At 36.4% G+C, this 26,403-nt stretch overlaps 5 protein-coding genes across 7 annotated transcripts in view; 3 read left to right on the top strand and 2 right to left on the bottom strand.

Annotated features, from left to right (window-relative positions):
- LOC147566063 (pyrophosphate--fructose 6-phosphate 1-phosphotransferase subunit alpha) overlaps positions 1-4,486 on the top strand; it is a 30,904-nt gene extending 26,418 nt beyond the window's left edge. Inside the window, exons 10-21 of one of the 2 annotated variants that reach the window (XM_086652548.1) lie at positions 350-430; positions 538-631; positions 843-916; positions 1,037-1,147; positions 1,282-1,326; positions 1,409-1,465; positions 2,450-2,554; positions 2,635-2,751; positions 2,903-3,006; positions 3,439-3,604; positions 3,858-3,935; positions 4,154-4,486. In XM_086652548.1, the coding sequence (XP_086508674.1) occupies positions 350-430; positions 538-631; positions 843-916; positions 1,037-1,147; positions 1,282-1,326; positions 1,409-1,465; positions 2,450-2,554; positions 2,635-2,751; positions 2,903-3,006; positions 3,439-3,604; positions 3,858-3,890 (987 nt within the window). In that variant the 3' untranslated portion in view covers positions 3,891-3,935; positions 4,154-4,486. The remainder of the gene's footprint in view (positions 1-349; positions 431-537; positions 632-842; positions 917-1,036; positions 1,148-1,281; positions 1,327-1,408; positions 1,466-2,449; positions 2,555-2,634; positions 2,752-2,902; positions 3,007-3,438; positions 3,605-3,857; positions 3,936-4,153) is intronic. The other variant, XM_086652547.1, reaches the window with a different exon arrangement.
- A 393-nt stretch (positions 4,487-4,879) lies between these two features.
- On the top strand, positions 4,880-8,848 carry LOC147566062 (protein FAR1-RELATED SEQUENCE 5-like). The gene is made up of 3 exons (XM_086652546.1): positions 4,880-5,185; positions 5,326-8,051; positions 8,505-8,848. The coding sequence occupies exons 2-3, from the start codon at positions 5,886-5,888 to the stop codon at positions 8,670-8,672; spliced, it is 2,334 nt and encodes a 777-aa protein (XP_086508672.1). The 5' UTR covers positions 4,880-5,185; positions 5,326-5,885; the 3' UTR covers positions 8,673-8,848.
- A 361-nt stretch (positions 8,849-9,209) lies between these two features.
- LOC147566061 (mediator of RNA polymerase II transcription subunit) lies at positions 9,210-11,960 on the bottom strand. Its single transcript, XM_086652549.1, has 5 exons — positions 11,638-11,960; positions 10,765-10,864; positions 10,408-10,465; positions 9,927-10,283; positions 9,210-9,627 (listed from the first exon to the last, which is right to left on the bottom strand). The coding sequence occupies exons 1-5, from the start codon at positions 11,671-11,673 to the stop codon at positions 9,525-9,527; spliced, it is 654 nt and encodes a 217-aa protein (XP_086508675.1). The 5' UTR covers positions 11,674-11,960; the 3' UTR covers positions 9,210-9,524.
- Positions 11,961-14,688: 2,728 nt separating this feature from the next.
- LOC147566060 (AT-rich interactive domain-containing protein 6-like) lies at positions 14,689-19,719 on the top strand. Of its 2 annotated transcripts, none has more exons than XM_086652545.1 (13): positions 14,689-14,816; positions 15,264-15,916; positions 15,996-16,035; positions 16,233-16,285; positions 16,837-16,882; positions 17,364-17,456; positions 18,113-18,232; positions 18,332-18,383; positions 18,468-18,555; positions 18,676-18,742; positions 18,837-18,887; positions 18,986-19,078; positions 19,297-19,719. In XM_086652545.1, the coding sequence occupies exons 2-13, from the start codon at positions 15,291-15,293 to the stop codon at positions 19,399-19,401; spliced, it is 1,434 nt and encodes a 477-aa protein (XP_086508671.1). In that variant the 5' UTR covers positions 14,689-14,816; positions 15,264-15,290; the 3' UTR covers positions 19,402-19,719. The 2 variants fall into 2 exon arrangements, with proteins under 2 accessions (XP_086508671.1, XP_086508670.1); XM_086652544.1 differs by having other exon boundaries at positions 14,782-14,981.
- A 590-nt stretch (positions 19,720-20,309) lies between these two features.
- On the bottom strand, positions 20,310-25,454 carry LOC147566059 (serine/threonine-protein phosphatase 7-like). Its single transcript, XM_086652543.1, has 5 exons — positions 24,796-25,454; positions 23,884-24,378; positions 21,525-21,671; positions 20,925-21,032; positions 20,310-20,672 (listed from the first exon to the last, which is right to left on the bottom strand). Exons 1-5 carry the CDS (start codon positions 25,282-25,284, stop codon positions 20,592-20,594), a joined length of 1,320 nt encoding a protein of 439 aa, XP_086508669.1. The 5' UTR covers positions 25,285-25,454; the 3' UTR covers positions 20,310-20,591.
- Positions 25,455-26,403: the final 949 nt, after the last annotated feature.

Genomic DNA, 26,403 nt, shown 5'->3' with positions numbered 1-26,403 from the left:
TATTATGAAACGTCTGAATCTTTTCTTTTAATCTTCTCGTCCCAAAGGTTTCTGATCTTCCTATGCTAGATTCATTATTGTAGGCGAATTTTATTAAGAAATAACCACAATACTGACAATACATGTAGGAGAGTAAAAAACCAATGAGAAAATAATAGTTCGCTGGACCATTAATAAATGTAGGTGAACAATATCAAAGATGGTCCAGGCTTCAGCCATTCGGTTTAGACTCTCCTCAAACGACAATGTCCAAACTTTTTTATGTATAGATCGATATTGATAGAAATTTTCTTCTCTCATTTCATGCTTAGTGGATTTTTAACCAAAAAATATTGTTCTGTTATTCTAGTATTACTATTTCATCAGACTCATGGGCCGGAAAGCATCACATGTTGCTTTGGAGTGCGCTCTTCAGTCACATCCAAATATGGTCAGCTTTCTCTTCTGCCATTACCTCTTGTTTTCAAATATATTACAATATTGCATGATTATGTCTCCCTGTGTATACACCAATTGATGCAATCAACTATTTCTCAGGTTATTCTTGGTGAGGAGGTGGCTTCATCGAAGCTCACTCTTTTTGATCTCACAAAACAAATTTGTGATGCAGTTCAATCCAGGGCAGAACAAGGTTTGCAACTGAGTAGTCGTTTATTATTTATTTTTGTATTACTTGCAAATGCTTCTGACTCGGCACTCTTCTGTTGGAACAGTAAAAGAACATAATCATAATTCTTAGTTGAAGAGTTGTTTCCTTGCACCAATTGCTGCTACTAGTTTCTTTTGTTCTTCTACTTCTTTTATTTATTGTTCTTCCTCTTGTCTTTTGGTTTTTGAAACAGATAAAAACCATGGGGTCATCCTACTACCTGAAGGTCTTATTGAAAGTATTCCTGAAGTGTATGCTCTCTTACAGGTATTGCACATTGTCATATATGATACTGCTCTATCGTCAATGCTTATGCTCAGATGTCATCTGTCTGTTTTAATATTAAGCACTGGATCTATTAATACTTGGAACTGTAATCCCTTCCAGGAAATTCATAATTTACACAGGCAAGGGGTTTCAGTCGACAACATTTCTTCACAACTTTCACCCTGGGCTTCTGCCTTGTTCGAGTTTTTGCCCATCTTTATAAGAAAACAGGTATCTCTCTCTCTCTCTCTCTCTCTCTCTCTCTCTCTCTCTCTCTCTCTCTCTCTCTCTCTCTCTCTCTCTCTCTCTCTCTCTCTCTCGTCACATTGATTCTCATCGTATAGTAAGATCTTTTTACTTTACAGCTGCTTCTTCATCCCGAGTCAGATGATTCCGCGCAATTGTCCCAGGTACGGGGACTTCAGATTTCGGTCTTCTCTGTTAGGTATTATTATCTTCGTTCCTTATTTAATGCTTTTCGCTAACTTCCAGATCGAGACAGAGAAACTTCTAGCTCATCTAGTGGAGACAGAGATTAACAAGCGATTGGTAGGTACAGAAAAAAACTTCTGGTCATTCCTAGTTTCTCGTTCACTCTTTAGTTCAAGCTTACTCATTACTGCCTGATGCCATGATTGTTTAATGCATGACCAATTCCATAATAATTAGCTTTCATTTCTTTCATCCAAATTGTTTTCTCGCAAAGGAAAATCTGAAATTTGCTAAAAGATTATCAAATAAAAGTACTTGGAAATTCATTAGTACAACTGTATAAACCAAGGAATGAAATTTCGGTTTCGGTGGAAATTTCGGTCGGTCCAAAAGTAGAAACGTTTCGTAGAAACGTTTCGGTCAGTGTGGAAATCTTACAAATCTACAGAAATGATAGAAATATGATGCAATTATGTATAACAAGATTATTAAACCATAATGAAGCATAAAAATGATGTTTAACATTATCTATTAGTTTGAGGGAGTATTAACAATTACACAGTTACTTCCGGGGGTAAATTGAATAATTTTTTGGCCATAACACCCAAAAGATAACATTCTTACTAGTAGTAATTAACAAACTATGTTAGTTTGAGAAGGTATCGTCAATTACACAGTTATATTAGAGGTGTTACTAAGATAAAATCAATTTTAGGCAGTTAAGTCAAGTCGTAAATCATTCAAATAGATCTAAAAACCATGGAAAACATAACATAAAAATCAAGAAAGATCTAAGAGAAATTAAGATGAAAAAGACGAAGAAATGGATATTTTTCTAGTATTAGTTTCTCTGGTTTTTTTGCTAGACTTCTACTATGTCGGTCGAAATTTCCATCATGTCGGTGGAAATTTCGATATTTCCCACAACTTCGGTGGAAATTTCGATCATGTCGGTGGAAACTATGCAGGAAATAGTTGTAAGTGTTATTTCGTGCACCTAATCTCATTTTAGGAAACGTTTCGCGAAATTTCGGTGAAATTTCGAGAAGTTTCATTCCTTGGTATAAACTTGTATGCTAATGTATGTGATGATGTAAACAGAGAGATGGAACATATAAGGGGAAGAAATTCAATGCTATCTGCCATTTCTTTGGTTACCAGGCTAGAGGATCTTTACCATCAAAATTTGACTGTGACTACGCCTATGTAAGCTTTCAACTATTCATTCTTCCGTAATTTTCGGCTCCTGTGATCTATTTGTAATCTAACAATGTCATATTTCTCAGGTTCTTGGACACATCTGCTACCATATTTTAGCAGCTGGTTTGAATGGTTACATGGCTACTGTTACCAACCTGAAAAATCCTACTCAGAAGTGGCGTTGTGGTGCTGCTCCAATTACCGTAGGATCTCTTCTTTTAAGTTTTGTGATACTTTTATCAAAAATTGTTTATTTACTTTTCTTATGAAGTTGATATTTTAAACCTTAACCGCTTCACATGACCTCTAAGGGTTGAATGAACATTTACTTATTTGTAAATTTTCTTCTCGTAGGCAATGATGACTGTAAAAAGATATGCACGTGGTCCTGGCACCTCCTTGATTGGTAAACCTGCCGTTCATCCCGCGACTGTTGATCTGAAAGGCAAAGCATATGAGTATGTAGTTGCTGATTTTTTAATATATATTGAGTATAGTTATTGTGATTCCTGCTAAAACTTTTGGAAAAAATAAAACTCGGTTAGTGTTTATTTTTCTATTCTCATTGTTTGAATTTGACTTGTTTGACTCTAATGGACCCAAAATCAGCCATTATGAAGAGTCAATCCTAACCTCGAGTCAAACTTCAAAACTGACTTAGAGAAAATGTCAAAAAACTAACAAGATCTGAGTCAAGGGCAAGAAAATTTAAACTTTCACCTTCTTTATTGGACTTTCATTGCCAACTCAGGATCTTTTCTCATCTGCTGCTAAAATTTCTATTCTTTATTGCTTTGCTTTTCTGAAAAGTCGATACGGACGAAATTTTCCTAGTCTCTCCTAGCAAATAGAAGTCAATACCGGATCCTTTTTATGCGTGATGGTTGCAGGTTGCTTAGTGAAAATGCGACAGCGTTTTTGTTAGATGATGTCTATAGAAACCCAGGCCCGCTGCAGTTTGATGGTCCAGGTGCTGACAGTAAAGCCATGACTCTGTGTGTTGAAGACCAAGATTACATGGGTCGGATCAAGAAGCTGCAGGAATATCTCGACAAGGTCTGTGTCTGTCTTTGTCTTCATACTTTTCTCCTATCTCATAACCAGAAGTGCATGAAAAGACTTCAAGAAAGAAAGTTAGAAACAGGAACTCCCCCATATAATATATATATATATATATATATATATATATATATATATATATATATATATATATATAGCTAAGAATTTAAGATTAGGCATTTGAATCTCACGTGCGAGTTATTCTTGTCTAAATCTTTCTTGTTTAATGATTTACTGTTGATTGAGTCAGACTACTAAAGCGAAATTCCAGCCAAAAATTTAGTTGAAGGTCTGACTTGATGTACAATCCAGATGCCTTGAGACGAAGGTCTGATTTATTCTACAATCTTAGATGATTTTATTGGAAAAAAAATTTGTCCAACAAAGTGAAAGATCATTTCACACGTCATAATTCAGATGCTGAAAAACACACCACCCAAATCTTCGAAGTTTAATGTTATTACACTAGTAGATTTTGTATGTCAGGAAATCATGTTCTTGATTCTTAGTTCTTTATGCTCATTTTGCCATTCTCCCCATGTTTAGGTAAAGATCATCGTGAAACCAGGATGCTCACAAGACGTTCTAAAAGCAGCTTTGAGTTCCATGGCTTCTGTGACAGAAGTTCTCTCCATTATGTCGACATCTTCATTCAGTGGTTCAGCACCCTTGTAATAATATAAGTTATTCACAGATGCATCCTTATAAAGTTATCCAAACTCGCAATCAAAAAGTATCTGGTAATCCGACAAGGTTCTGTGCTCTTTTTCTTTTTTCATGGTTTACTTTTTCTATCATGATCTAGTTCATCATGTACTTTGATCTTGACAGAATCTCCATAATTTTGTTTCACCTTTATATCGAGTGTTTATGTTTTCATGAGGGACTTCATTATGTTTTCGTCGATGCATTGTCGATGAGCACCCATTCGATACAATTTTTTGAAGTATTTTTTATGGACTCTTGACTTGACTCCGTACATGCATACAAGGAATAGCATGCGAAGTTTGGAGGAATTTGGATCATATTCAACTTAAATTGTGTCGGAAAAGGTACCGAGTTTTTATTAGCGTAACGAAAACCATTGCTCCAAAAGTGTTTCCACATAAGCCAACAAACAAAGCATCACGGAATATGCTTCTTACAGGTATTGGTAAAATCACCTGGAATAGCACAGCCAAAATACCTAAAAGCAATTCTCACCTAAAAAGCTCTAAAAATGTGGATGTATTGCTAAAGAATACATCTAAACTGAACATCACCAATTTGCCCCCAACTCCATAAGAATCTAGGAGAGAGTAGACAGGGATCTTCGAACAGCTACAGCCGTGAAAAGTGTGTTCCCCAAATGTACAGCTTATACCCTTTCACACACATATCCTTCCGGCTTGCCCTTAACCAACTCAGTCGTAATGCATCTTTTATAGAGCTTCATTCCCTCCTTAACATCTTCTTCTGTCACATTGGGACCACTAGTGAGTATCTCTCAATCACGAGGCGTTGATCCCTCAGTGACGTCACGACGAGAGCCCTCGTCAAGGGTGATGGGCATCTCTCTAGACTAGAGGATAGATGGAAGTGTTGGTATTCTCATACCCCTGCCAACAAATGCAGCCATCTAAAACTTAATCGGGACACTCTAGTAGTAAACTGGCTAAATGATCCAGCCCTGACTTCTTCATCACCTCACCTCCCAACCCAAATAGAAGTATATGGAGCTCGCGGGGCCTAGTTCCGTTGAAATAGTGCTCATGGTTGGTCAGCCATCCCGATTCCCAACCTAGGTCGGGCTTTCCCATTTGTTGCTCGTTAGAATTCTTTTCGCGGGAGAAAAAAATTCCTAAAATTTCAGATTCCTCGCTCACTTCAACTAATCAATACCCAAAGAAAGAAAACAATAATCGAACTACCCCCCTCTCTATCTCTCCGCCTTTCTCTTCTGGAACTCTGGTTGGTGATGGAGGTGATACTGCCTATGCATGTCTTTCTCATGTAAACAGAAACCCTAGAAATACTTCTACTTCTCTCTCTCTCTCTCTCTCTCTCTCTCTCTCTCTCTCTCTGTCTCTCTCTAGAACTACCTCAGATCAAGCTCGCTAGCTCAATTTGTTGTTCCATATCTAAGCAATCCTTCAAAGTTCAAACTAATAGCGGGTTCGTACTTCTACTTCTCTATTTTCTGATATGTAATCTCAAAATGCTAACTTTCTCTATATTGAAATCGATACTATAATTAAGATTTAAGCAAGCCCTATAAAGTAAGAAGACCACTTCCGTCATGGAATTTGAACCATTAAACATAGAAAACGCAGTGATAGAATTTGACATGGGCTCCGGCGAAGAAGACACCGAGGGAGTTGACATTGAACACCCTGATGATGAAGAAGAAGATGCTTATTATGATGAGGGTTTTGAAAGTTCAATCATGAATCAAGACTTTTATGATTCTGATTTTGACCCAAACCTTGAACCCTTTGAAGGGATGGAATTTGAATCTGAAGAGGGGTCAAGGATTTTTTATAATTCTTACGCTCGTCGAGTTGGTTTCAGTACTAGGGTTAGTGTTTATCATAGGTCTCGTCGTGATGGTGCAATAATCTGTAGACAGATTGTTTGTTCTAGACAAGGGTTTCGAAATGGGAAAGATAGAGATGGTAATAGTAGTGAAAACCGATTAAAACGACAGAGAGCTGTCACTAGGGTAGGTTGTAAGGCAATGATAATGGTAAAGAAACAGGATTCTGGAAAATGGGTTGTTTCCAAGTTTGTGAGAGAACATAATCATGAATTAGTGCAACCAGACAAAGTGCATTCACTTCGATCGCATCGGCACGTATCAGGCCCGGCCCGGAGTTTAATCGATACTCTACAGGCAGCTGGAATAGGACCTAGTGGTGTAATGTCCGTGTTAATAAAGGAATCCGGAGGGGTTAACAATGTCGGTTTTACAACTGTAGATTGTCGGAATTACATGAGTGGTAGCAAGCAGAAGACTCTTGGCAATGGGGGTCAACATGTTTTGGATTATTTAAGGCGAATGCGGGCAGAAAATCCTACTTTCTTTTATGCAGTTCAAGGTGATACCGATCTCTCTACAGGTAATATATTTTGGGTTGACGCAACTTCTAGGACGAACTATAATTATTTTGGTGATACTGTTACATTTGACACGACTTACAGGACAAATAGATATAGGGTTCCTTTTGCTCCGTTCACTGGATTGAATCATCATGGGCAACCTGTACTATTTGGGTGCGCTTTGATTCTCAACGAATCCGAATCTTCTTTTATTTGGTTGTTTGAGACTTGGCTTGCAGCAATGTCCAATCGTCATCCTGTGTCCATCACGACAGATCAGGATAGGGTCATTCATGCAGCTATTGCTCATGTCCTCCCAAATACTCGTCATAGATTTTGTAGGTGGAGTATATTTAGAGAAGCCCAAGAGAGGCTGTCTTTTGTATATCAGTCACATCCCAATTTCGAAGCCGAGTTTCGTAAATGTGTAAACATGAGTGAAACAATTGATGAGTTTGAGTTATGTTGGGATTCATTAATCCAGAGGTTTAATCTTGTCGGTAATGAATGGATTCAGTCGATGTACATAGCCCACGAGCAGTGGGTTCCTGCATATTTGAGGGATACATTCTTTGGAGATATATCTGTAACTCAAGGGAGTGATAGTATAAATTCGTTTTTCGATGGGTATATTAATGCATCAACCACCATACAGGTTTTGGTTAAGCAGTATGAGAAAGCCATAGCAAGTAGGCATGAAAAGGAAGTAAAGGCAGATTATGATACTATAAATACCGCACCAATTCTAAAGACCCCTTCTCCAATGGAAAAGCAAGCAGCAAGCCTTTTTACAAGAAGAATGTTCATGAAATTTCAAGACGAATTAGTTGAGACTCTTGCAATTACCGCAACCAAGACCGAGGACTCTGGAACAATCACCACATATCGGGTAGCAAAATTTGGAGAAAATCACAAGGCGTATATGGTTAGATTTCATGTATTTGAAACGAAAGCAAATTGTAGTTGCCAAATGTTTGAATTTACTGGCGTTGTCTGTAGGCATATGTTAGCAGTCTTCAAAGTAACGAATGTTCTTACTCTTCCATCTCAGTATGTATTAAAAAGGTGGACAAGAAATGCCAAGAGTGGAGTTGTAGTAAATGAACGTGCTATTGAATTGCCAAATAACTCTCGGGAGTCTTTGACTGTCCGATTTAATAATCTGCGTCAGGAAGCAATCAAATTTGTAGAGGAAGGATCGAAGTCTTTGCATACATATAATGTGGCAATCGAGGCTCTACAAGAGGCTGCAAAGAAAGTTGCTGCTGCAAAAACGCCTGGGAGTGAAGTTGTGCAGGTTGAAAGCCAAAGCCATGAAGAAGCCATTGATGGAAATGAATCAGGAATAGTTCAGCCTTTCACTGCGGTTAGTCTTTTTTAATCTTGATAGAATTTATTTTACCCGTAAGTGTTTCAGTAGATTTTCCGGTCCTTCCTATTCTGTTTACTATTTTTGAGAAAACTACACTACTTTCCCCGAATTTAGTAGATGCATTTTATCAAAGCTCACTTCCAAAACTTTTTAACATCCATACATTTCATGTTTAGTGTTATGCTATACTTTCGGATGAATAACTATAACGGAGGACTTATTATGGGAATCCATTTTCGGTCTTCTTTCGCTACTTAGATGGGGTTATGAAAAACCCTAATGTGTCGATACGGGACATTGGCAACCACTATGCTACTATCACCTTTTTAGCTATTACATTGGTATTCGCTTGAAAAATATTTGGTCCGACAATGTTTGATCCTTTCTTGCAATTGTAAGCAATGTATGTCAGTTAATGATTTTTCAATTTCTTCTTCTTGATTGTAGGATGACAAGGACAAGAGAATTCTTGAATTGATGAATGAACTTGACAGTGTTAATCGACGAGGCGAAATCTACCGAGGAAATCTTCTCAGAGTTTTAAAAGATATGGAAGAACAAAAACTAAAGTTATCAGTTAAAGTTCAAAATGTGAGGCTTAACTTAAAGGATTAATTTTTATAAATTGCCAAGATTGGAGTGGCATTCTGGCTTTCCATCATTCCATGTACATGTTAAAGGTTAAGCAAACTATGGTTCTAGTTCTCTGATTTGCTTTTTGACTTTGTAAAGTGTAAATTGAATAGATTTACAAACCAAGTTTGGTCCATTATCTCAGTTCTTGTTGTTTCCGTCTTTGGAACTTGTACTTCAGAAATCAACATTAAGTATGTCAAGGTCTGGAAGAGGAAATGTGCTAACACAAGTGATCAATTAGTCTGTGACAGAGAAGTCCGAACCAATTTGGACGGGCTTGAGGCAGGCCACAAGCTGGCTGCTTAATCCTAAAGCTCGACGCCTCGACCTGGCACGAGCACAGGCCCAGTTGACAACAGTAGCTAAAACTTGATTATGGACTTGTGGCCCTGGCCTATTGTAATATTGCCATGTTATAGCAGTTGCTTCTTTTCCACAACTGATGGCTACAAGAGTTTGGCCTCCATTAACACAGTTAAACAACAAGCTGACATGAACAGTTACATTCATCTCATATGATAACTACCCAAAATATGGCATTTCCAGTGAGTTTTATTTCAAAATCTGATGAATCCAACAAAGCAAAATGATAATCATAAGGTATAAATCCACTACAAAAAGAATCACATTTTATCTCTCTCCCTGATGGATTTGTAAATTAACTACGACATATAAATTTTGGTCAGTCTTGTCCTATGGCACCACGGCAGTGAATTCCAGCTATAAGTCCAGGATCACAATCCTCATCTTGCGGCATCAGAGTGAAGCTCAATAGGTTAAATATTTACTTTTTGAGCCATGTGCGAAGAGTCCAGAAAGGCAGAGATGAAGTTATATGGTCTTGCCCCTACCATCTGACATAAGAGAAGCAGCCGCAGCAGCAGCAGTGGGAACAACTCCAGCTGCAGCTCCAGGTTTCGACAAATGCAGGAGCCTGAAACACAATAACTGAACTCTATAAGAATAATTTTAGAAAGAAAAGAAGGTCACATTTAACTGACTTATAAGTTGTCATCCAAAAGAAAGGGAACTCAAGATGATATAATCCATCAAATCGAGCATTCTTTGAGCCCAAACTGAAAAGCTAACTTAACCATCATTTTGACAGTCAGTTGCAGTAACCACATTAGAAGTGACAAACATTTGTTGGGAGATAAAGTGTTTCCTAGGCTTTGACAATAGAATTCCTAATCAAAAAAGGAAGGATAGACAATAAAAGAGAAAGATCCTTACGGTGCAAGATATTCACAGAAAGAAGAGATAGCAGCAACAACTTCAGTATAATTGTCAGCAGTAGCTGGGGCAGTCACTTCAACCAGTTGTAAACCAGGAGTAACTGGCACAGCTTCATCAATGGCATGGAGTTTCAACATTTTATTAACAGATGTAACAGTGACAGTAATTGTAACACCCCTTTGAAAATGGAAGGCAGATCCAACCTTCAAAAGTTCATGATCTAATTTGTAACCAAGTGTATAAAAGAAACGAAGTGAATTCTTGCTTATTTTACTCTCTATCATGCTTCTCACTAAAACAGAAAGCTGTTCAGCGCCAGCACCTCTCATTGCACCTCCGACGTGCCGAACTGTCCTGCAACAACCCACAATTTGTCTTCTCTATATAGCCATTCTAAGAAAAAACTTGTTCAAGAAAAAAAAATGAAATTCCTATACAAAACATTCAGAATCTCAGATGGATCATCAGAAGTCTTTACCAGGTAGGTGTTGGCTGCTCAAGATCGCACAGGATTCGAATTTCTGAACTTACAACTCCTGGAACACAATGCACAAGACGGTTGTAGTGTTTATTCCAATGTTTTGGATTGATGCTTAAGATCGCACCATATTTCAAACTGCTCCATAGTAATAATAATACGCATTCTCACATATATAAGTTTATACACGGACATGGATAAATGTAAAAGCTCCGTATAAAAGAGGTTCAAATGCTATCTAAGGTATCATTATGATGCATGAATGCATCAATCCGAAACATCTGCTCATTACGTGGAAGTAGAAACAGAAATAAAATATTAAAATGTCCAAGAGTCTATATAACAGATAATTCTCACCAAGATTTGGTCCGCTTCTTAAGCAAAATTCATGGATCTTAAGACGTTCTTTAGGAACACCACAGAGACTGTGAAGAAGGATCTCTAGAGCTTCAACATGCTGCAGGATTAAACCCCAAATGTTATCCACATGCAGTACACCTTTTTAAACAAAATCAGGCAATGTGAATCATATATCAAGCATAATCATCATTTGCAGAAGTGATAAGGTAATATCTTTATAGCCTATAGGGGCATTGAAACTCGAGCAACTGAAACGATGATTTCAATGTAAAAAATGTCTTCACCGTAATGCATAACCCAAAGTTACTGTCGTCTACCGTCTCTAGCTCTTGATGATTTCAGAAACCACATCACCCGAACCACAAAACAGAATAATAAACTCTATAAAGCATGAGCGGAACTACTTGGAGACCAACCAGGGCTGGGTTTTCCTATAGGCATCAAGTATGAAATCAAAATCCCTGTAGCTCCCTCTATTGATTGCATTGTCAATCACCTAAGTTCTTATGTTTCTTTACCATAGTAGTATATTAGCATTTTGTTCAGGTTAGGAAGAATATAACTAAAAGAGGTCCCTTTTTTAGTCTAATTTCTTACAAATTACAATAAGAACTTTTATTATTAGTACACTAATTATCTAACTTCTTCACCACAGATCTATAAGCTACCATGAAAAAAGTTCAAATTTGACATAAAAATTGTCTACTTCTTTTAATCCCTGGGTTTGCTTTTATTTTCCGCTCGGTTTCCTTAAAATAGTTGCAGGCTTCAAATCAAGTAAGTAGGTTAACCTAAAAAGCTAGGGCACAAAGAAGAGGTGATGAGGATTCAAGGAAGCAGGTAAAAGGGTAATCTTGAAAGAAACAGTACCTGGGTCTCTATGATTCCTTCAACCACGCACTCCATATGAATCTTCTCTCTAGTTCGATTGATCCTCAAGTTCTAGAGAGAGAGAGAGTGTGTGTGTGTGTTTCAAATAGTGCCGTTTTGGAGCGAGAAGCCAAAGTGCGACTTCCTATTGTTCTAACAGCTAAGGTACTGTCCAACTTGTGAGTAGCCCGATTAGTCAGTGCATATACTCGAATGAGATCTCAAATTCGATCTGATAAGAGCAAAAATCCAGGAATATTGAATCTGGATATAAATAAAGTAGATTATGTAAGTTTTAGGTTATTTAATTCGTGGTATAGACCATTTAATTCTTTAGGCCAGAAACGTATCTAGACAAGGGTCAAGAGAGTTCATGGCCCCCTGATCCTTGACCTTTTCCCACTTCTTCTCTATCCTTCTCTATTAGTAAAAGATTGGACTTTGTTCTTTTAAATTTTATTGGCACCCATAACCCAACTCAACCTAAAACTTAACTAAGCCCGCTTAAATTCTTATCACACAAAGATCTAATCTAAGTTATTAATTTTCACCGCCTAAAATGTTTACTCAACAATGACTTAATTTGAATGATTTTTTCCCAACTTAAATTCCTACCCGACAAGACCTAATCTAATTCACCAATTTCCACCATCTAGAGTTCTTACGGAGCAATAACGTAAAGTCGAATGATCTTAATTTCCACCGTTCGTCCATTTTTAAATGTAAGTTTCTATTTTACGAGTTTTCATTGTTAACTTCAATTTTTATCTATTTGTTAATACATATTGATTCGAGCCGTAAAGAGAAATCAATTCGAGTCATATAAATTTTGATTTCTTATTAACCAAAATCGTTTGTTTACAAATCGTAATTTGAAAATAGATATATTTATTTGAGAAATCGTCTCTCTCTTTCTCCTTTTCTTTCTCTTCATCAAACTCCCTCTCTCTCTCTCTCTCTCTCTCTCTCTCTCTCTCTCTCTCTCTCTCTCTCTCTCTCTCTCTCTCTCTCTCTCTCTCTCTCTCTCTCTCTCTCTCTCTCTCTCTCTCTCTCTCTCTCTCTCTCTCTCTCTCTCTCTCTCTCTAAGTAGGTGTCTCAGTTTATTCTTCTTACTTGTTTATAATTTTTTGAGACTTGATTGATATTTTCAAGTGGTGGATGCTATAAATAATTTTGTAAATTAGTTTATGACTAGAATGATTTGATCCCCTTCTAACAAAAATCCTGGTTCCTTCCCTGCTTTAGGCCTAGTAGTATTTTGACAGTTATCGTGCTTATCACATCGCCTCGATGTATGAACGACTAATGTAGATCGTAGTCGATTTCTCATAAAAAAAATAGCTAAAGTAGTGTTTGGCAGATAAGAAAATTGCCATCCACTACGAGGAATGTCAAGATGCGCAGAGACTTAATTTCCCATTAGTCTTCCTTAAACAAATATGTCATAATCTTTTAGACTTCTACCACTGTACCACTTGGGATTTGGGAAGGTCGCCCGTTTGGAAAAAGAAGAAAATTCTCTTTGCCTCCAAAATTTAAAATTTTATAGAAAAATTTTAATCTCTTCTCTCTACTAAATCTTTCTTTCGGTAAAACTTCGACTCTCTCTTTAAACTCCATGTATCCTCTTGGTCTCATGTGAAGGAAAAAAATTGCAAACGAAAACTATTTGATAATACGTACCCATCTCATGCTCATTTTGAACAAGGGTGTTACCAGTCTCATGCTCATTTTTTAACAAGGATGTGGGTCCCGACCACCATTTAGTTGGGCCTTAATCGATTTGGTGTTTTTTGTAAAAACATTATGGTATTGATCGAAAACTTGAAAGATTAAAAATCTGGTATCTGCTGACTTGAGTATTTGAAAAGGTTTATTCCTGATATTGACCGAGTTATGGAACCTACTTGACCATATATTTATTGTTTTGAAAAATAATCTAAATAACTTGTTCACAAGTAAGCAGCGACACCAAGATTATTTAACGCGGCAAAAAATCCCTCCAAGATAGAAGGTAAGGCTTCTCCGACACTTACTAACACACCCCATGCCCCCTCCACAACCGAAGTAGGGGGCTAGGCAGGAAGCTGGTCACAAAATTGGGGCCCATTAAGAAATAATCCATCTCTAAAATACCTCTACTTAATGCACATGTTACTCTTCAATTCAATAGATAAAAAGTAGTTAAAAAGCAAGGGTTCCTATTGGTTAAAATTTTAAAGTGACACTTAAAGAGTCTTAAAGAGACACTAGGGATTTTTAACTCAAAGTGTCACTCATGATTTTTTGAGTTTTTTACAAAAAAAGCTCTCTCCAATACAACACTCAATTTGGATCTTAAAATGATGTGGCATCATTTAATGTTGAGATATCTAAAAAATAAACTCAATATTTGAGATTTCTTTTGAAGATCTCAATTGGCCACTCAATATTAAAAGCAAATCTACCCATCTAAGAAATGACACTTAAGTTACTTTTAAGTTTTTAGAGTGTTGCATTGGATATGTCTTTTAAATTAAATATCTCAATATTGACATCTAGGAAAGATAAACTCAATCGAGCCTTGACACATAGGACAATTTGAATTTTTTTTTTTTTTTTTGAATTTTGCATCGGAGATGCTCTAAATCTCTAAAAATCTGTAGTGACACTCTAAGTGTTAGAGTTTGAGTGTCCCATTGGAGATCTCTCAACAAATTGGATAAATTGAGTTTGAAAAGTTTTATAGGGGCTCCCCATTCTTGTTAAAAGGCCATCTCCTTGTGAATTCGATACGAGCCCACCGAATTCACAAGAGACTATTCGGTATGCGCCCACCGAAATTCACTATAATAATTTATTTTTGTAAATTTGGTAGACCCGTACCGAGTTCTGAATTCGGTGGACACATAATAAATTTAGGAGAGGGACCCCTTTAACAAAAATGGGGGCCTATAAAACTTCTCATTGTGTTTTTGCTAAATGCCAAGTGTTGCATTGGATACGTCGCTTCCGTATCAAAAAATGCTAATGACACCCAAAAATATCCCGCCTGACTAACTCAATATTCCCGCTATCATTGAAAAGAATCAGACTATTAATCGCCGATCATATTTTTCTCCTCTGCCACTTCATCTTCTTCACTCTCCGCATACGGCGCTTTCTAGAAACACAAGGCGTTCGAATCCAAAGCTTTTACGGTAAATTCATTCTCTTCCTCCTCCTTCCTCGTTTTATCCTGATAACACTTAGGGTTTTTTGTTCGACTTCATATTCTTCGCCTGAAATAAACATTAACCTCCATTAAAGATACTTACAAACTCCGTTTTCATCATCGCCTTTGTAACCCATAAGGCTTAAACTGGGTAAGCTTCATTTCTATTTTCCTTAATTTTGGTAAAAAAATGATTGATTTTTGGAGCAAATTTGTCTTGGTTAAATGCCTAAACCCTAGGTTTTAAGGTGTTGAAGTTGAGTCAATTTGTGATATTGTTGATGAAAATGACAGAAATTATTGTGTATTTATTTTATCTGTTTGGGTTTTTTTTCCTTGATGATTGTCCATCAATGGTGGAATAGTATTAAGTTATTAGCTTAGGGTTTTTACATTTACTCTGAGGTGATTTTGTGTTTGATTGTTTTTTTAGGGTTTAAGTTGTTTATTTTAAGTCGAGATGAGTGAGATGGAGGAGGATAATGGGGTAATGTCGACAAAAGATTCATCAGGTGATAATAATACATCGGGTGATGAAGAATTGGTTGATGCAGCTTTTGAACAAGAAGGATCTGTTCACACTGCTAAAGAACAAGGGACCGATGAATCCCCTAAAGAGGCTAATTTAAGAGATAGCCTAGAAACTTCTACAGAAAATCGTCAAGAAACTGGAGTTAATGGTGATACAAATGAAGATGAAAATGGATTGGAAAAAAGTAAAGATGATGACGGTGACGATGAAGCTGAAGGAGATCATTTAGCAGGTGCAGAGCCCACAGAGGAAGTGCAGGAGAAGTTTGAAGATGGGAATGGAGAGGAATTGAAGAACGACGAGAACGATAAGGTAGAGCTTGAAACTCCAAAAGAAAATTATAGAAAAGAGGAAGCTGTAGAGGAAGAGTACCCCGTTAACAGAGAGAGTTCAAACCAGACATTTTCCGGTGAGGTACCAATGAATGAGGGCGATGAATCGGGAACTGAAGAAGAGCAAGCTGCATTCATGAAGGAACTCGAAAATTTCTGTAAAGAGAGTAGCTTGGAATTTAAACCACCTAAGTTCTATGGGGAAGGACTAAATTGCCTCAAGTAAGTCTCTTTATTAAATGATCAAGTAGATATATCAGTTTCTGGAGTCCGGCTAATGAAAGTTTCTTATCACTATAAGGTTATGGAGGGCTGTGATCAAGCTGGGTGGCTATGAACAGGTATTGACAGTATTACAGTTTGCCATTTTTACCAAATCCTTAGTTCATCATTTGTTGAAAAATACTTTTTTCTGTCAAAGTTATTTACCAATTTTTTCATCTAAGTTTGTATGTTTCTTGATCAACTTTAATTTGATGATATTTGAGGATTTCATATCAAGCACAAAATATAGTACTTCAAATATTTTCTTTTGCAGGTGACCTCATGCAAGTTATGGAGACAAGTAGGGGAATCTTTCCATCCTCCAAAGTAAGGGGATAATCTATATCATGATTGTTTCTTGGTTATCATGCTTTACTTGCATGATCTTAATGATTTTAAATTTGAGTTTTGACATTTTTTTATGGTTTAGTTTTTTGTTTACGGGGCAGGGAAGAGGGATATTACTATACTCCTGTTTATAGGATTCATGTTTCGAGTGTAAACATGAGTTTGGTGTTTATCTATTTGATTCCTAAAAGTGGAAGTGTGCTATCAAAATTTAGTTGGAAACACAAGCAGTAATTTTGATCCTTAAAACATACTTGCTCTACTTTTAGGTAAAAAATCTAAGTAATTAAAACACTTATTAAACAAAAACTTTCTTCGTACGGACTGCTAGTGATTGATTGTGGTGTTCTAATCTTGGTGATGTTTATTAGCCCATTTCTTGAGTACTTCACGATCAAATACAAATTCTGGAATCCTGATAAAATATCGATTAGACATTTTTCTTTCTTTTTTGAAGATTAGAGTTTTTCATTCTCTGGATAATGCTAGTGAGTAGTGACTAATTCCATCAATGTTTCCCCATGCTGCAGGACTTGTACCACTGTCTCTTGGTCATTCCGATGTTTTTATGAGAAGGTGATATTTCAATATTCCATAAAGTTAAATATGTCCTTGTAGTATTTAATTCCCGCATTTTTAATTGTGAGAAGAAAAACAAGGTTTTGATATTTCTACCTGCTTTCGCGTTTGTGTTTGTACAAGGCTACATAATTACATCTCTAAGGCTTCTCGAGTATCTCAACAACATTTTGCGTGCATATTCCCGGAAGGACCTTGATGGGTCTGCTGTGGAGCAAAATGACCTGTTGAGATTATATTTATCCTTCCATGTGTTGGAAATGAGATCAAAACTAAGTAGAACCAGGGTGAAGTTAAAACATGTCTAGGCTGTTAATGTATTTGTCATGGGTGAACATGCTAAAGATGGGTATTGCAATTTGCAATCTTGAAATAGTTAAACAACGGCTGACTAAAAATTTGTGGTTAACAAGAGGTGTCATATTCACGTGATTATGTGACCTTAACGGGCTGTTGAACTGCGGACGAATTCTTGCAGGCACTTCTTGAATATGAAAAGCATAAAATTCGTGGCGGCGAGCTCCATATCCCTGTTCCTGCCTTCACAGAGTCTCCCAGTGCCGACCCTCAGGTATTTTACCTTGTTTTATTTTTTTTTGTGTAATTCTGGTTTTTATCTTTTTCCTGTCTTGTATATGATTTTGCATGGTAGTGTTGTTGGGACTTCTTTTCACATCTTGTATTGAGGCTAAGCGTTCATGTTAGAGCTATGTGAAATCTGCAACCGTTGAATTAAAACACTTTAGTTACAATTTTGTGTGACTTTATCACGGTCATGCACTTTTCATCATTTTGCCCATATGAAACACTTGCTTTATGGTTCTTTGAATTTAAGTGCCGCAACCTTCAGTATGCTGTATAAACTTTAGTTGCTCATGTTTTGCACGTAAAACGCCATCTATTGCAGGTTGAAATGGTTACGAGTTAAGGATTCAAAAATATGAGTGTTAAGGTTTCTAGCGAATACCTGGTGTCATTTAGAACTGGAATATGGTAGACAAAATATGCTAAAATTTCTAATGGTCACAAATGGTGTCGTCATGTCATCACTTGCGAGCATTAAACTTCTGTATTTTGCAACTATTTTGACATGCAAGTCATACGTTATTCCAAGTAGGATTCATTATATGGCATTCAGCAAGATATGTTTTAGTTGTTGGTGGAGGTAAACCTCTGTTTCTATCTTAGCGACAATGTTATGCTATTTTCTGGTAACGTTCTATGCAGAGTGGTAATCTGCCATCTGGATCTGGAAGGGCACGAAGGGATGCTGCTGCACGAGCTATGCAGGGGTGGCATTCTCAACGGTTACTTGGTAATGGTGAGGTTGGGGACCCAGTTACTAAGGTATCTCAAAGATTCAACCTATGTATATGTACACTGATTTTTGTGTTGTCTCAATTTTCGTGATGTCCTCTAAACAGATTTGTATTTTATGTTTGGTAGGATAAGATCCCTGTTTCTGTGCCAAAGCGTGATAAACAACTTAAAACTATAGGTATGACTCCTCAGAGGATTTAAATTTAGTTTTTATTCTTAGATTTGTTACCGAGCCAAGTGTTTGTTTGTTTCATTGATTCAGGTTTAGTTAAGCGTAAAAAGCCATCTAGCCTGGACCTTGACCGATCTGTCAAAAATGCACGCACAATGACTAAATATTCTAAGCCAGAGTAAGCCCTTGACCTCTAGTTTTTTTTCATCCTAGAATTTCGCATTGTTTATGATATATAGAAAGAAATTTAAAGCAGAATCTGTCCAGTGCTATTCTTGAATTGGGTTTTGTTCTGCAGAGTGGATACAGTAGTTATTGATGTTGGGCCACCTGCTGATTGGGTGAAGATAAATGTTCAGAAAACTGTTAAGTATTTTTATGCACTAAGCTGCTCCGTCGAAGATTATCGAACTTGTTGACCAAGTTCTAACAAGGTCTCTGAATTTTGTTTTTGTGCAGAAAGATTGTTTTGAGGTATATGCTTTAGTTCCTGGGCTTTTACGCGAGGAGGTAATGAAATATTTTCCTGTTTCATGTATATATTCTTCACTAGTTGAATTCTGGAAAATGATGTTCGTAGTTCATAAATTTATTTCATGATGATTCAGGTGCGTGTACAGTCAGATCCAGCAGGTCGCTTGGTTATCTCTGGTGATCCTGAACAGCCAGATAATCCATGGGGTGTCACACCCTTCAAAAAGGTTTGGAATTTACATAACGCAGTCTTGTCCATAGACTTCAAAAAAATAGAAAATTTACATATATGTCTATATAAACCTGTACCATGTGGAACCCACAAATGGGGCGTAGCACTCGTCTTGAATCTGTACTAGGCCGCTTAATGCAGGCCTTATTTTTTACGAGTTATAGCTATTTGAGGCTGTTTATTAATCGATCATAACCGGGGGTTTGGTTGCAGGTTGTGACATTACCTTCGAGAATAGACCCACATCAGACATCTGCCGTGGTGACTTTACATGGACAGTTATTTGTTCGTGTCCCATTCGAGCAGTCAGACTCCTAGTTTTCTCCATCTTTATCAATCGAGCAGTAAGCAAAAGAGAAAATTTGTGGAAGAAATCAGTCAAATGACATCTAACATTACCGTCATCATCAGTACCAAACCTTATAAATAGATCTGTGTCTTTGTTTATTTATCCTGGTATAACAAAATCATGTTTAAGGTTATAGTTAGTGAGTGGATCCTAGGGGAACAGACATCTAATCTCCCTATATTTTGAATTTTTATTATCTAAAGGTTTTCACTGTTCAAATCGTGTAGTATATGTACTCAGTACTCCTAATTGATCCCTGTTTTAGCATAACTTTATCTTTTATCTAAGCAGATTCTGTGAACTACTTTATGCTGATATTTTTTTTTTTGTTGAGAGGATATTTTTTCTTTCTTGGTGTCTCTCGTTTGAAACGAAGAGGTGGTGGTGGAAGAGAAGAAGAGAGAACATAAAAATATATATCGTTGAAGGCTGGATGATTGGTTTCGTGCCGTAAGAAAGAGGAAGGATAGCGGAAAAAAAAGAAACTTTTGAAAGAAAAGATAAAAGATAGAAATAAAAAGCTAACTGTTAAAATTGACTAACATTAATATGGTTTTGGAAGTCATTTTAGAACAAATGAGGCCGAACTTTCTAGTCAATCCCAAGTTGGGGGCAGAACTGGAAGGAGCTCAAACCAAATTCACCTTGGAGAAGCTCTTCCAAATTATCACTACTTTTAATGAATTTTTCAGTACGTATGGAAATATAAATATTTTGGTTATTTCAATCGAAATGTTTTGAAATTCAATTCCTCGATCAGACGATGTTAAGAGAAAGTAGTGAAATTTATAGGCATAGAGAAATAGAAATATTTTGGCCGAAAATTTCAAAATTTAATTCCTTAGCTTTCAAATACTGAAAAACCAAGATTCAATCGAAGTCCAAAATTCTTTCAGTATATAAGAAATAATGTTAATATATAGAACCATCATGCCCATATCCAACCCATAAATATTTGTACCTACAACACTTCAAACAACTAAGAAAGAATCATCAAACAAAAAAATTGGTAAAATAAATTATACAGGAAGAATGCAGGCTGAGATAAGAGAGATTGCCCCTAAAAACCTTGCTGTACCGTCCTAGCTACTACCTGCTGCATTTGAACATTTTTTGTCCCTCTGCACAAATTTTTCTGATGCCAGATGAAGGTAGTATTTCATAGGGTTTCTGTCATTGATGCCAAGTCCAGTTCTTCATCTGAATCAATAACATCCACAAAATTATAGAATGCGTTCGCCTGCAGGGAAACGGAAGTTAGCGTCGTTTAGAGAAAGAATAAGCATAATACCTGTAGCTGCTTTTACCTAAGATTAATACAGATTTTATACTTGGATTGATCATCGATGTTTTAACATTCGACTAGATCCGACCATGTGGTCGTCTGGACTCAACTGTCCTATAAACCATTTGATTCCTAACCAATCACATTCAGATATAATTGACCCATATATATCACATGTTTATGTAGGTCGACCAATTATAGCAATACCTTCGGCCTTGGTGTTACAGCTTCAAAACTATGGAAAAACGGAGTATCGAAATTTGGAGCTTCCAACACAATGTACGCCCCCTTGTTGTTGTATCTTTCTTTTGTAGCCTGCCAATAGAAACTTGGGATGAATATTAAGAAGCAGGTGCAAATAATAAGTTTATAGAAGTAGCAAGACCCTCATTGGTTGGGTGGTAACATGTAAGTTTCTCCACTCAACTCAGAAGATTAGAGTTCGAACCTTACCATTTAAAATTTTCTTATAGAAGGTAATCTTTTGATGAAAGTTTCGTCTGGAGGTAAACATATTAACCTCAAGGTTTGTTAATTGGAAAGTCCAAATTGGGAACTTGATAGCAACGAAGGAAAGATATAATAAAAGTTCATATTCCGTATTCTAGAAACCCAGAAGAAGAGAATTATCGAGGTTGAAGCCCAAATCATTGGACGGAGGCTAATAAAAAAGAAGTGTAGTCAAATTTCAGTTTTTCTCTAGAATAAGTACTAAAAGGTATAGCTAAGACAAGATAAGTTGCTAAAAAGAGATGCATTACCTAGAGAATTAAAGTCTCAAAATTGAAAAGAGGAGATCTATAATACCTGAAACTGTGGATAATCAGGAGCGCTGAAAAGGGTAATCAACTTCCCTGAATCGACCTCGTGGTCTATTGTGTAACCGTTTTCCATTCCTCCAAGACCAGGCCGCTTTTCTCGTGCATCAGGGCCTTCATGTGACCTGATTATCAACTTTAGGTTGATCAATAGGCAACACTTACACAATTAGCATTGCAAAATCTACCACAGAAAACTACATAGAAAAGCTAAATAAAACTGCTGCATAAACAACTTTATGCTATAAATATTAGGTTTCTTTCATGATTGTTTTCTGTTTTCCGTTGAGGTTCTTTAACGAATTTCAATCGACCACCAGGTATAAAGAACTCTTGACTCCTATTAACAGAATCCTTTTCACTTAAAAATATAAAAGTACCCAAGATACCCCTCAAGCAAGATAAGATAGTGAAGTGACTGTTCCAGCGATACTTGACATATTTAGCTTCACAAAATATACTTGCACATATTTACAGTCAAAGAATGTTTTTGTAATACTTAAGTGATAGTTTGGATCGACCACCAGGTATAAAGCACTCTCGACTTTTATAAACAGAATCCTTTTCACTTAAAATAAAAAAATACCTACAACCCCCTCAAGCAAGTTAAGCTAATGAAAACTGACTGTTCACTATTCCAGTGAAAGATGTTAGTTTCACAAACATATTTGGATGTATTTACTGCCAAAGAATGTTTTGTAATATTTAAGTGATAGTTTGAATGTATGGCTAAAGTTGATAAAGAAAGTGACTTAGATTCAACGGAGGTGTAGTCCAACCTGATTGGAGTAAATTATAGGAGAAGAAAGGACTGGGATGATCATTATAGCAAAGAAGTCGGAAAGAAACAACATGCAATTGTGCTGATCAATTCAGGATTAGTTACTTGTGGATATTGAACAACTAAGTGGCAAGTAACAGCAACTCCAAAATCAACTTCGATCATAAACCTAACTTTGTTCCCCGCTGAAGAGCAAGAGCCATAGAGCTACAGGGACGGATCCAGGATTTTCACTTAGGGTGTGTGGATTTATACAGTTACATATTTTTTTTTTTGCAAACACAGTAACTAACAAAATATTTATGTTCATTAATTATATTAATACATCCACGATAACAAACGCAATTGACCTCTACGAGAGTTCACGTTTTGAAATGTTAGCATAATTGACTCATTGTCAATTTCACTAAAATCTTCTTTTTTTCAATAAAGACTACTAAACTGTCATTCAACCACATATCATTCATCTTGTTTCTTAAGCGTGTTATAACTAGCTTCAAAGATGAAAAACCTCTTCAACGGAGGCAGTTGCAACCGACAAAGTTAGATCTATGATATGATTTGTCTCTCTTAGTTTACACCAATGTTCTAGCAAGAACTCAAACCCCGTCTATATTTGAGAAATTACCATTTTGCCTCATATCGTAAATGTAATTTTCAAATTGATAACTAAGGGTTTATCGTAGATAAGTTGAAATTTATAGGGTTTAGGGTAGATGAATAGAATTTTATAGGATTTATGGTAGATGGATTGAAGTTTGTAGGGATTTACGGTAGGTGAGTTGAAGTTTATAGGGTTTAAGGTAGTCGAATTGAAATTTATAGAAATTTATGATAATTTTTTTAGTAAACCCCAACAAATAGAGTATTACAAATAGGACAACAAAAAGATGAAACCGTAAAATATAGGATCTAAAAATAACAAAATGAACAACAAAGGCGTTGATGTTGTGATTAAATAATTTCAATGTATAAAATACTTGAAATTGATTAAAGTGGGACTCAAACCCAAAAGCTCAAGCTTCCAAACACCCACCACTCAACAAATTAACCACTGAGCTAAGCTCTTCTTAATATGATCTATACACACGATTGGATATATATATATATATAGCATAGACACATAAATATATCAAGAAAAATACTTAAAATGCTTGTAGAGGGATTCGAACTCAGGTCCTCAAGGTCGCAGAGGAGTCTACCTTGTGTCATTTTGTTACACTAGAAGAGATATGAATCATATACACCTGTATATAACAAAAGAAATGACTACTATTTTTTTTTCGAGAGGATCCAGGAGGTGCGGCCGCACCCCCTCGCAGCCCCATGGATCCTCCCCTGTAGAGCTACATCATGGAGTAGGATTAACTTCAATGAAACTGATTTCAACATGATTCTTTTACCTAAATCAGGACAGGGAAGTAGATGAAATTTCCAACTCAGGGAAATCTTGGGCTTTGAAGTACAAAACTATGTTAATTACATGAGATATAATTAATACGCACTACTAATATGTTTAAGAGCAAAATAATAACCTTAACAATTGAATGTAAATTTCAAATCGTACCTTCAAATTGTTCTTTTTGAGGAACTCCTCAGTGCAATCAGGACCCCATAATAGACCAATACCTCTTTCACTATTTGGAGAAAGACCAGGGGTCATTGACGGATCAGACCAGAGCACGTCACCTGGTATCAAATTTAGACCTTCCCATGGTGGGTCTAGAACAGATCGCCTTGCTTTCAGTAATTCTTCGAGAGAACCAAGAGACAAAGAAGTTATTTCAGGGTTTAACATAATCTTCCGACCCTTCTTCCCCTTGGGTCTCTTTGTCGGGGTAACAGTAATGCTTCGGAAAAGACCTCCATGACAAGTGTAAACACACCCAGCTATAATAGATGCCAAAGGAAGACCTTCAAAACATCCTAAACATTTTCTGTAAACATGTTTCCCTTGATCACCATACTTAGACATCACCTCTTGTTCGAATCCGTATACAGATGTACAATATTTAGATTCATGATTCCCACGTAGTAGAAATACTCGATTAGGCAAAAAGACCTGTTATTTGAGAAAAAATCATATAGGGATCTTATAAGAATACATATTATCTACATTAAAAGAGGAATTCAACAATTTGAACTTGACTACATGCAGTAATCAGTTTCTTATAGAAATAAACAAATTAAAAATCACCAAGTCAATTTCATAAGATAATACATTTTTTATGTGTCTATCATAGGGCCAAAAAAAATTCATCTTCATCACAAACAAGATGGCCACCAGATTATACTGAGCCTAGTTTGAAAAAAAACACCTCTTCTTAAATAATTCAAAATAGACCAAAATAGATATAAAGTTCCATACTTTAGAGGAAAACAACAATGACCCATGCTAGTAATCAGATCAATTCTTCTTCATTTGTACATTAAAGTTGAGTTCTAGAGAGAGAGAGAGAGAGAGAGTATATAAAATTACCTTCCAAGCTAACAAAAGAAGAAAGGTCTCCAAACCCCAAGCTCCTCTATCAACATAATCACCATTAAATACAAAGAATCGATTATCAGAAGGAAAGCCAGCATCTTTGAGAAGAAAGATCACATCATGCAATTGTCCATGAACATCTCCAACTACAACAACACTAGAATCTTCACCACAATCATCAATTCTCAAACAATTAGGTTCTTTATGCAAAATCTTTGAAGCTGAGAGAACTAATTTATCAAAGGCAGAAACAGGTAAAACTGATGGTAATTCAGAAGGGGGAAGATTTCTGGAAGACCATTCAAAAGCTAAAATTAGGTCATTGATCCAATCTAGGGTTAATTTTCCGGTGGGTGGCCATGAAAGAGGGATCTGAGAAGGTGGTGTGGATCCATTAGAAGTTGAGTGATTATTATTATCTTCAGGTTGTGATGGAGAATTTGTTGATGTAGTTGTAGTGGATGATTCTGATTGTGATAGCATAGTATGATAGTGGGTTTTGGAAGATTTGGGGAACCCTAGAAAGTTAAGTGAAAGAAGAAGATCTATCGCCTAAAAGAACGAGAGAAGAAACATACCACCGGCATAGTATACCGCTGGATCCAACACAGGAAGACGGGGGAAAAGAAATGCTAATGGCACTTTCCGCTGTCGCGGGTGACGTTAGACATTTTTTTAATAAGAGATTTCCTTTTTAGCCCCCTACTTTGTGACCAGCTTCTTTTTGGCCCCCTATTTTTTATAAATTCAAATTTTGCCTCCTTTTAGTTAACGCTGTCGGTTAACTTTAATGGTTAATTTTTTTGTTTCATTAATTGCCCTTCTTAAAAGAATGATTTTGTAAAATTCAAAATTGACCTTTTAATTTGGATTAATTACCAAAAAAATTTAACTATTTTAAAACAATTTTTTTTAAAAATAAAAAACACCTCATATCTCTTCCATTTCATCATCTCTCTCCTCCACATCATCTCTCGCCACCTGGTCATCTTCTCCGACGAAGGTCGTCGGACGGTCAAATTTCCAACGACCTTCAAACTTAAATTTTTCTTTAAGTCTCTCTTCTGTTTTTTATTCATGTTTCTCTACCATCCCTCTCTCTATAGCTCCGGTGAAGGGCTCCCCTTCGCCAGAGAAACCAGACCTCGTTCTGGTTGGTTGAAACCAGATCTCGGTCTAGTTTGAAACTAGATTGGGATTTGGTTTCTTCAGTGAAGGGGCTCCTCCCCTTCGCAGGAGCTAGAGAGAGGGTAGAGAGAGATTAGAGAGAGAGAGATTAGAGAAAAAAAATGAAGAAAAATAAGAGAGATTAAAAAAAGTTTGAAGGTCGAAATAAAATTTGACCTATCGGCGATCCTTCGCCAATGAATATGATGAGGTGGCGAAAGATGATGTGGAGGAGAAATGAGGTGTTTTATTTTTTTTAAATGAATTTCATTTTGCCCCCTAATTTGTCCTAAACAAATTAAAATTTGAGAATTAACCCAAATTTAAAAGGGGACTAATTTTGAATTTACAAAATCATTTTTGTAAGAAGGACAATTATGGAAACAAAAAAATTAACTAGTAAAGTTAAAAGACGATATTAACGAAAGATGGTTA

This window comes from Eschscholzia californica, unplaced genomic scaffold, assembly GCF_041429995.1.
Source record: "Eschscholzia californica isolate CP2 unplaced genomic scaffold, dmEscCali1.0.p SCAF_1, whole genome shotgun sequence".
NCBI classification, from domain to species: domain Eukaryota; kingdom Viridiplantae; phylum Streptophyta; class Magnoliopsida; order Ranunculales; family Papaveraceae; genus Eschscholzia; species Eschscholzia californica.
The sequence above is the reverse complement of the archived record's forward strand: the minus strand, read 5'-3'. Positions and strand labels throughout refer to the sequence as shown.

Excerpts from the sequence above, each read along its gene's own strand:
- LOC147566062 (XM_086652546.1), top strand. The coding sequence starts at position 5,886 with ATGGAATTTGAACCATTAAACATAGAAAACGCAGTGATAGAATTTGAC. Across the intron at positions 8,052-8,504 it reads TAGTTCAGCCTTTCACTGCG|GATGACAAGGACAAGAGAAT; the intron begins GTTAGTCTTTTT and ends TCTTGATTGTAG.
- LOC147566061 (XM_086652549.1), bottom strand. The coding sequence starts at position 11,673 with ATGGAGTGCGTGGTTGAAGGAATCATAGAGACCCAG. Across the intron at positions 10,284-10,407 it reads GAGCAGCCAACACCTACCTG|GACAGTTCGGCACGTCGGAG; the intron begins GTAAAGACTTCT and ends GGGTTGTTGCAG. Across the intron at positions 9,628-9,926 it reads TTCTGTGAATATCTTGCACC|GCTCCTGCATTTGTCGAAAC; the intron begins GTAAGGATCTTT and ends ATTGTGTTTCAG.
- LOC147566060 (XM_086652545.1), top strand. The coding sequence starts at position 15,291 with ATGAGTGAGATGGAGGAGGATAATGGGGTAATGTCGACAAAAGATTCA. Across the intron at positions 15,917-15,995 it reads GAAGGACTAAATTGCCTCAA|GTTATGGAGGGCTGTGATCA; the intron begins GTAAGTCTCTTT and ends TATCACTATAAG. Across the intron at positions 17,457-18,112 it reads CTCCCAGTGCCGACCCTCAG|AGTGGTAATCTGCCATCTGG; the intron begins GTATTTTACCTT and ends CGTTCTATGCAG.
- LOC147566059 (XM_086652543.1), bottom strand. The coding sequence starts at position 25,284 with ATGCTATCACAATCAGAATCATCCACTACAACTACATCAACAAATTCT. Across the intron at positions 24,379-24,795 it reads TTCTTTTGTTAGCTTGGAAG|GTCTTTTTGCCTAATCGAGT; the intron begins GTAATTTTATAT and ends CTCAAATAACAG. Across the intron at positions 21,033-21,524 it reads CTGATTATCCACAGTTTCAG|GCTACAAAAGAAAGATACAA; the intron begins GTATTATAGATC and ends TTCTATTGGCAG.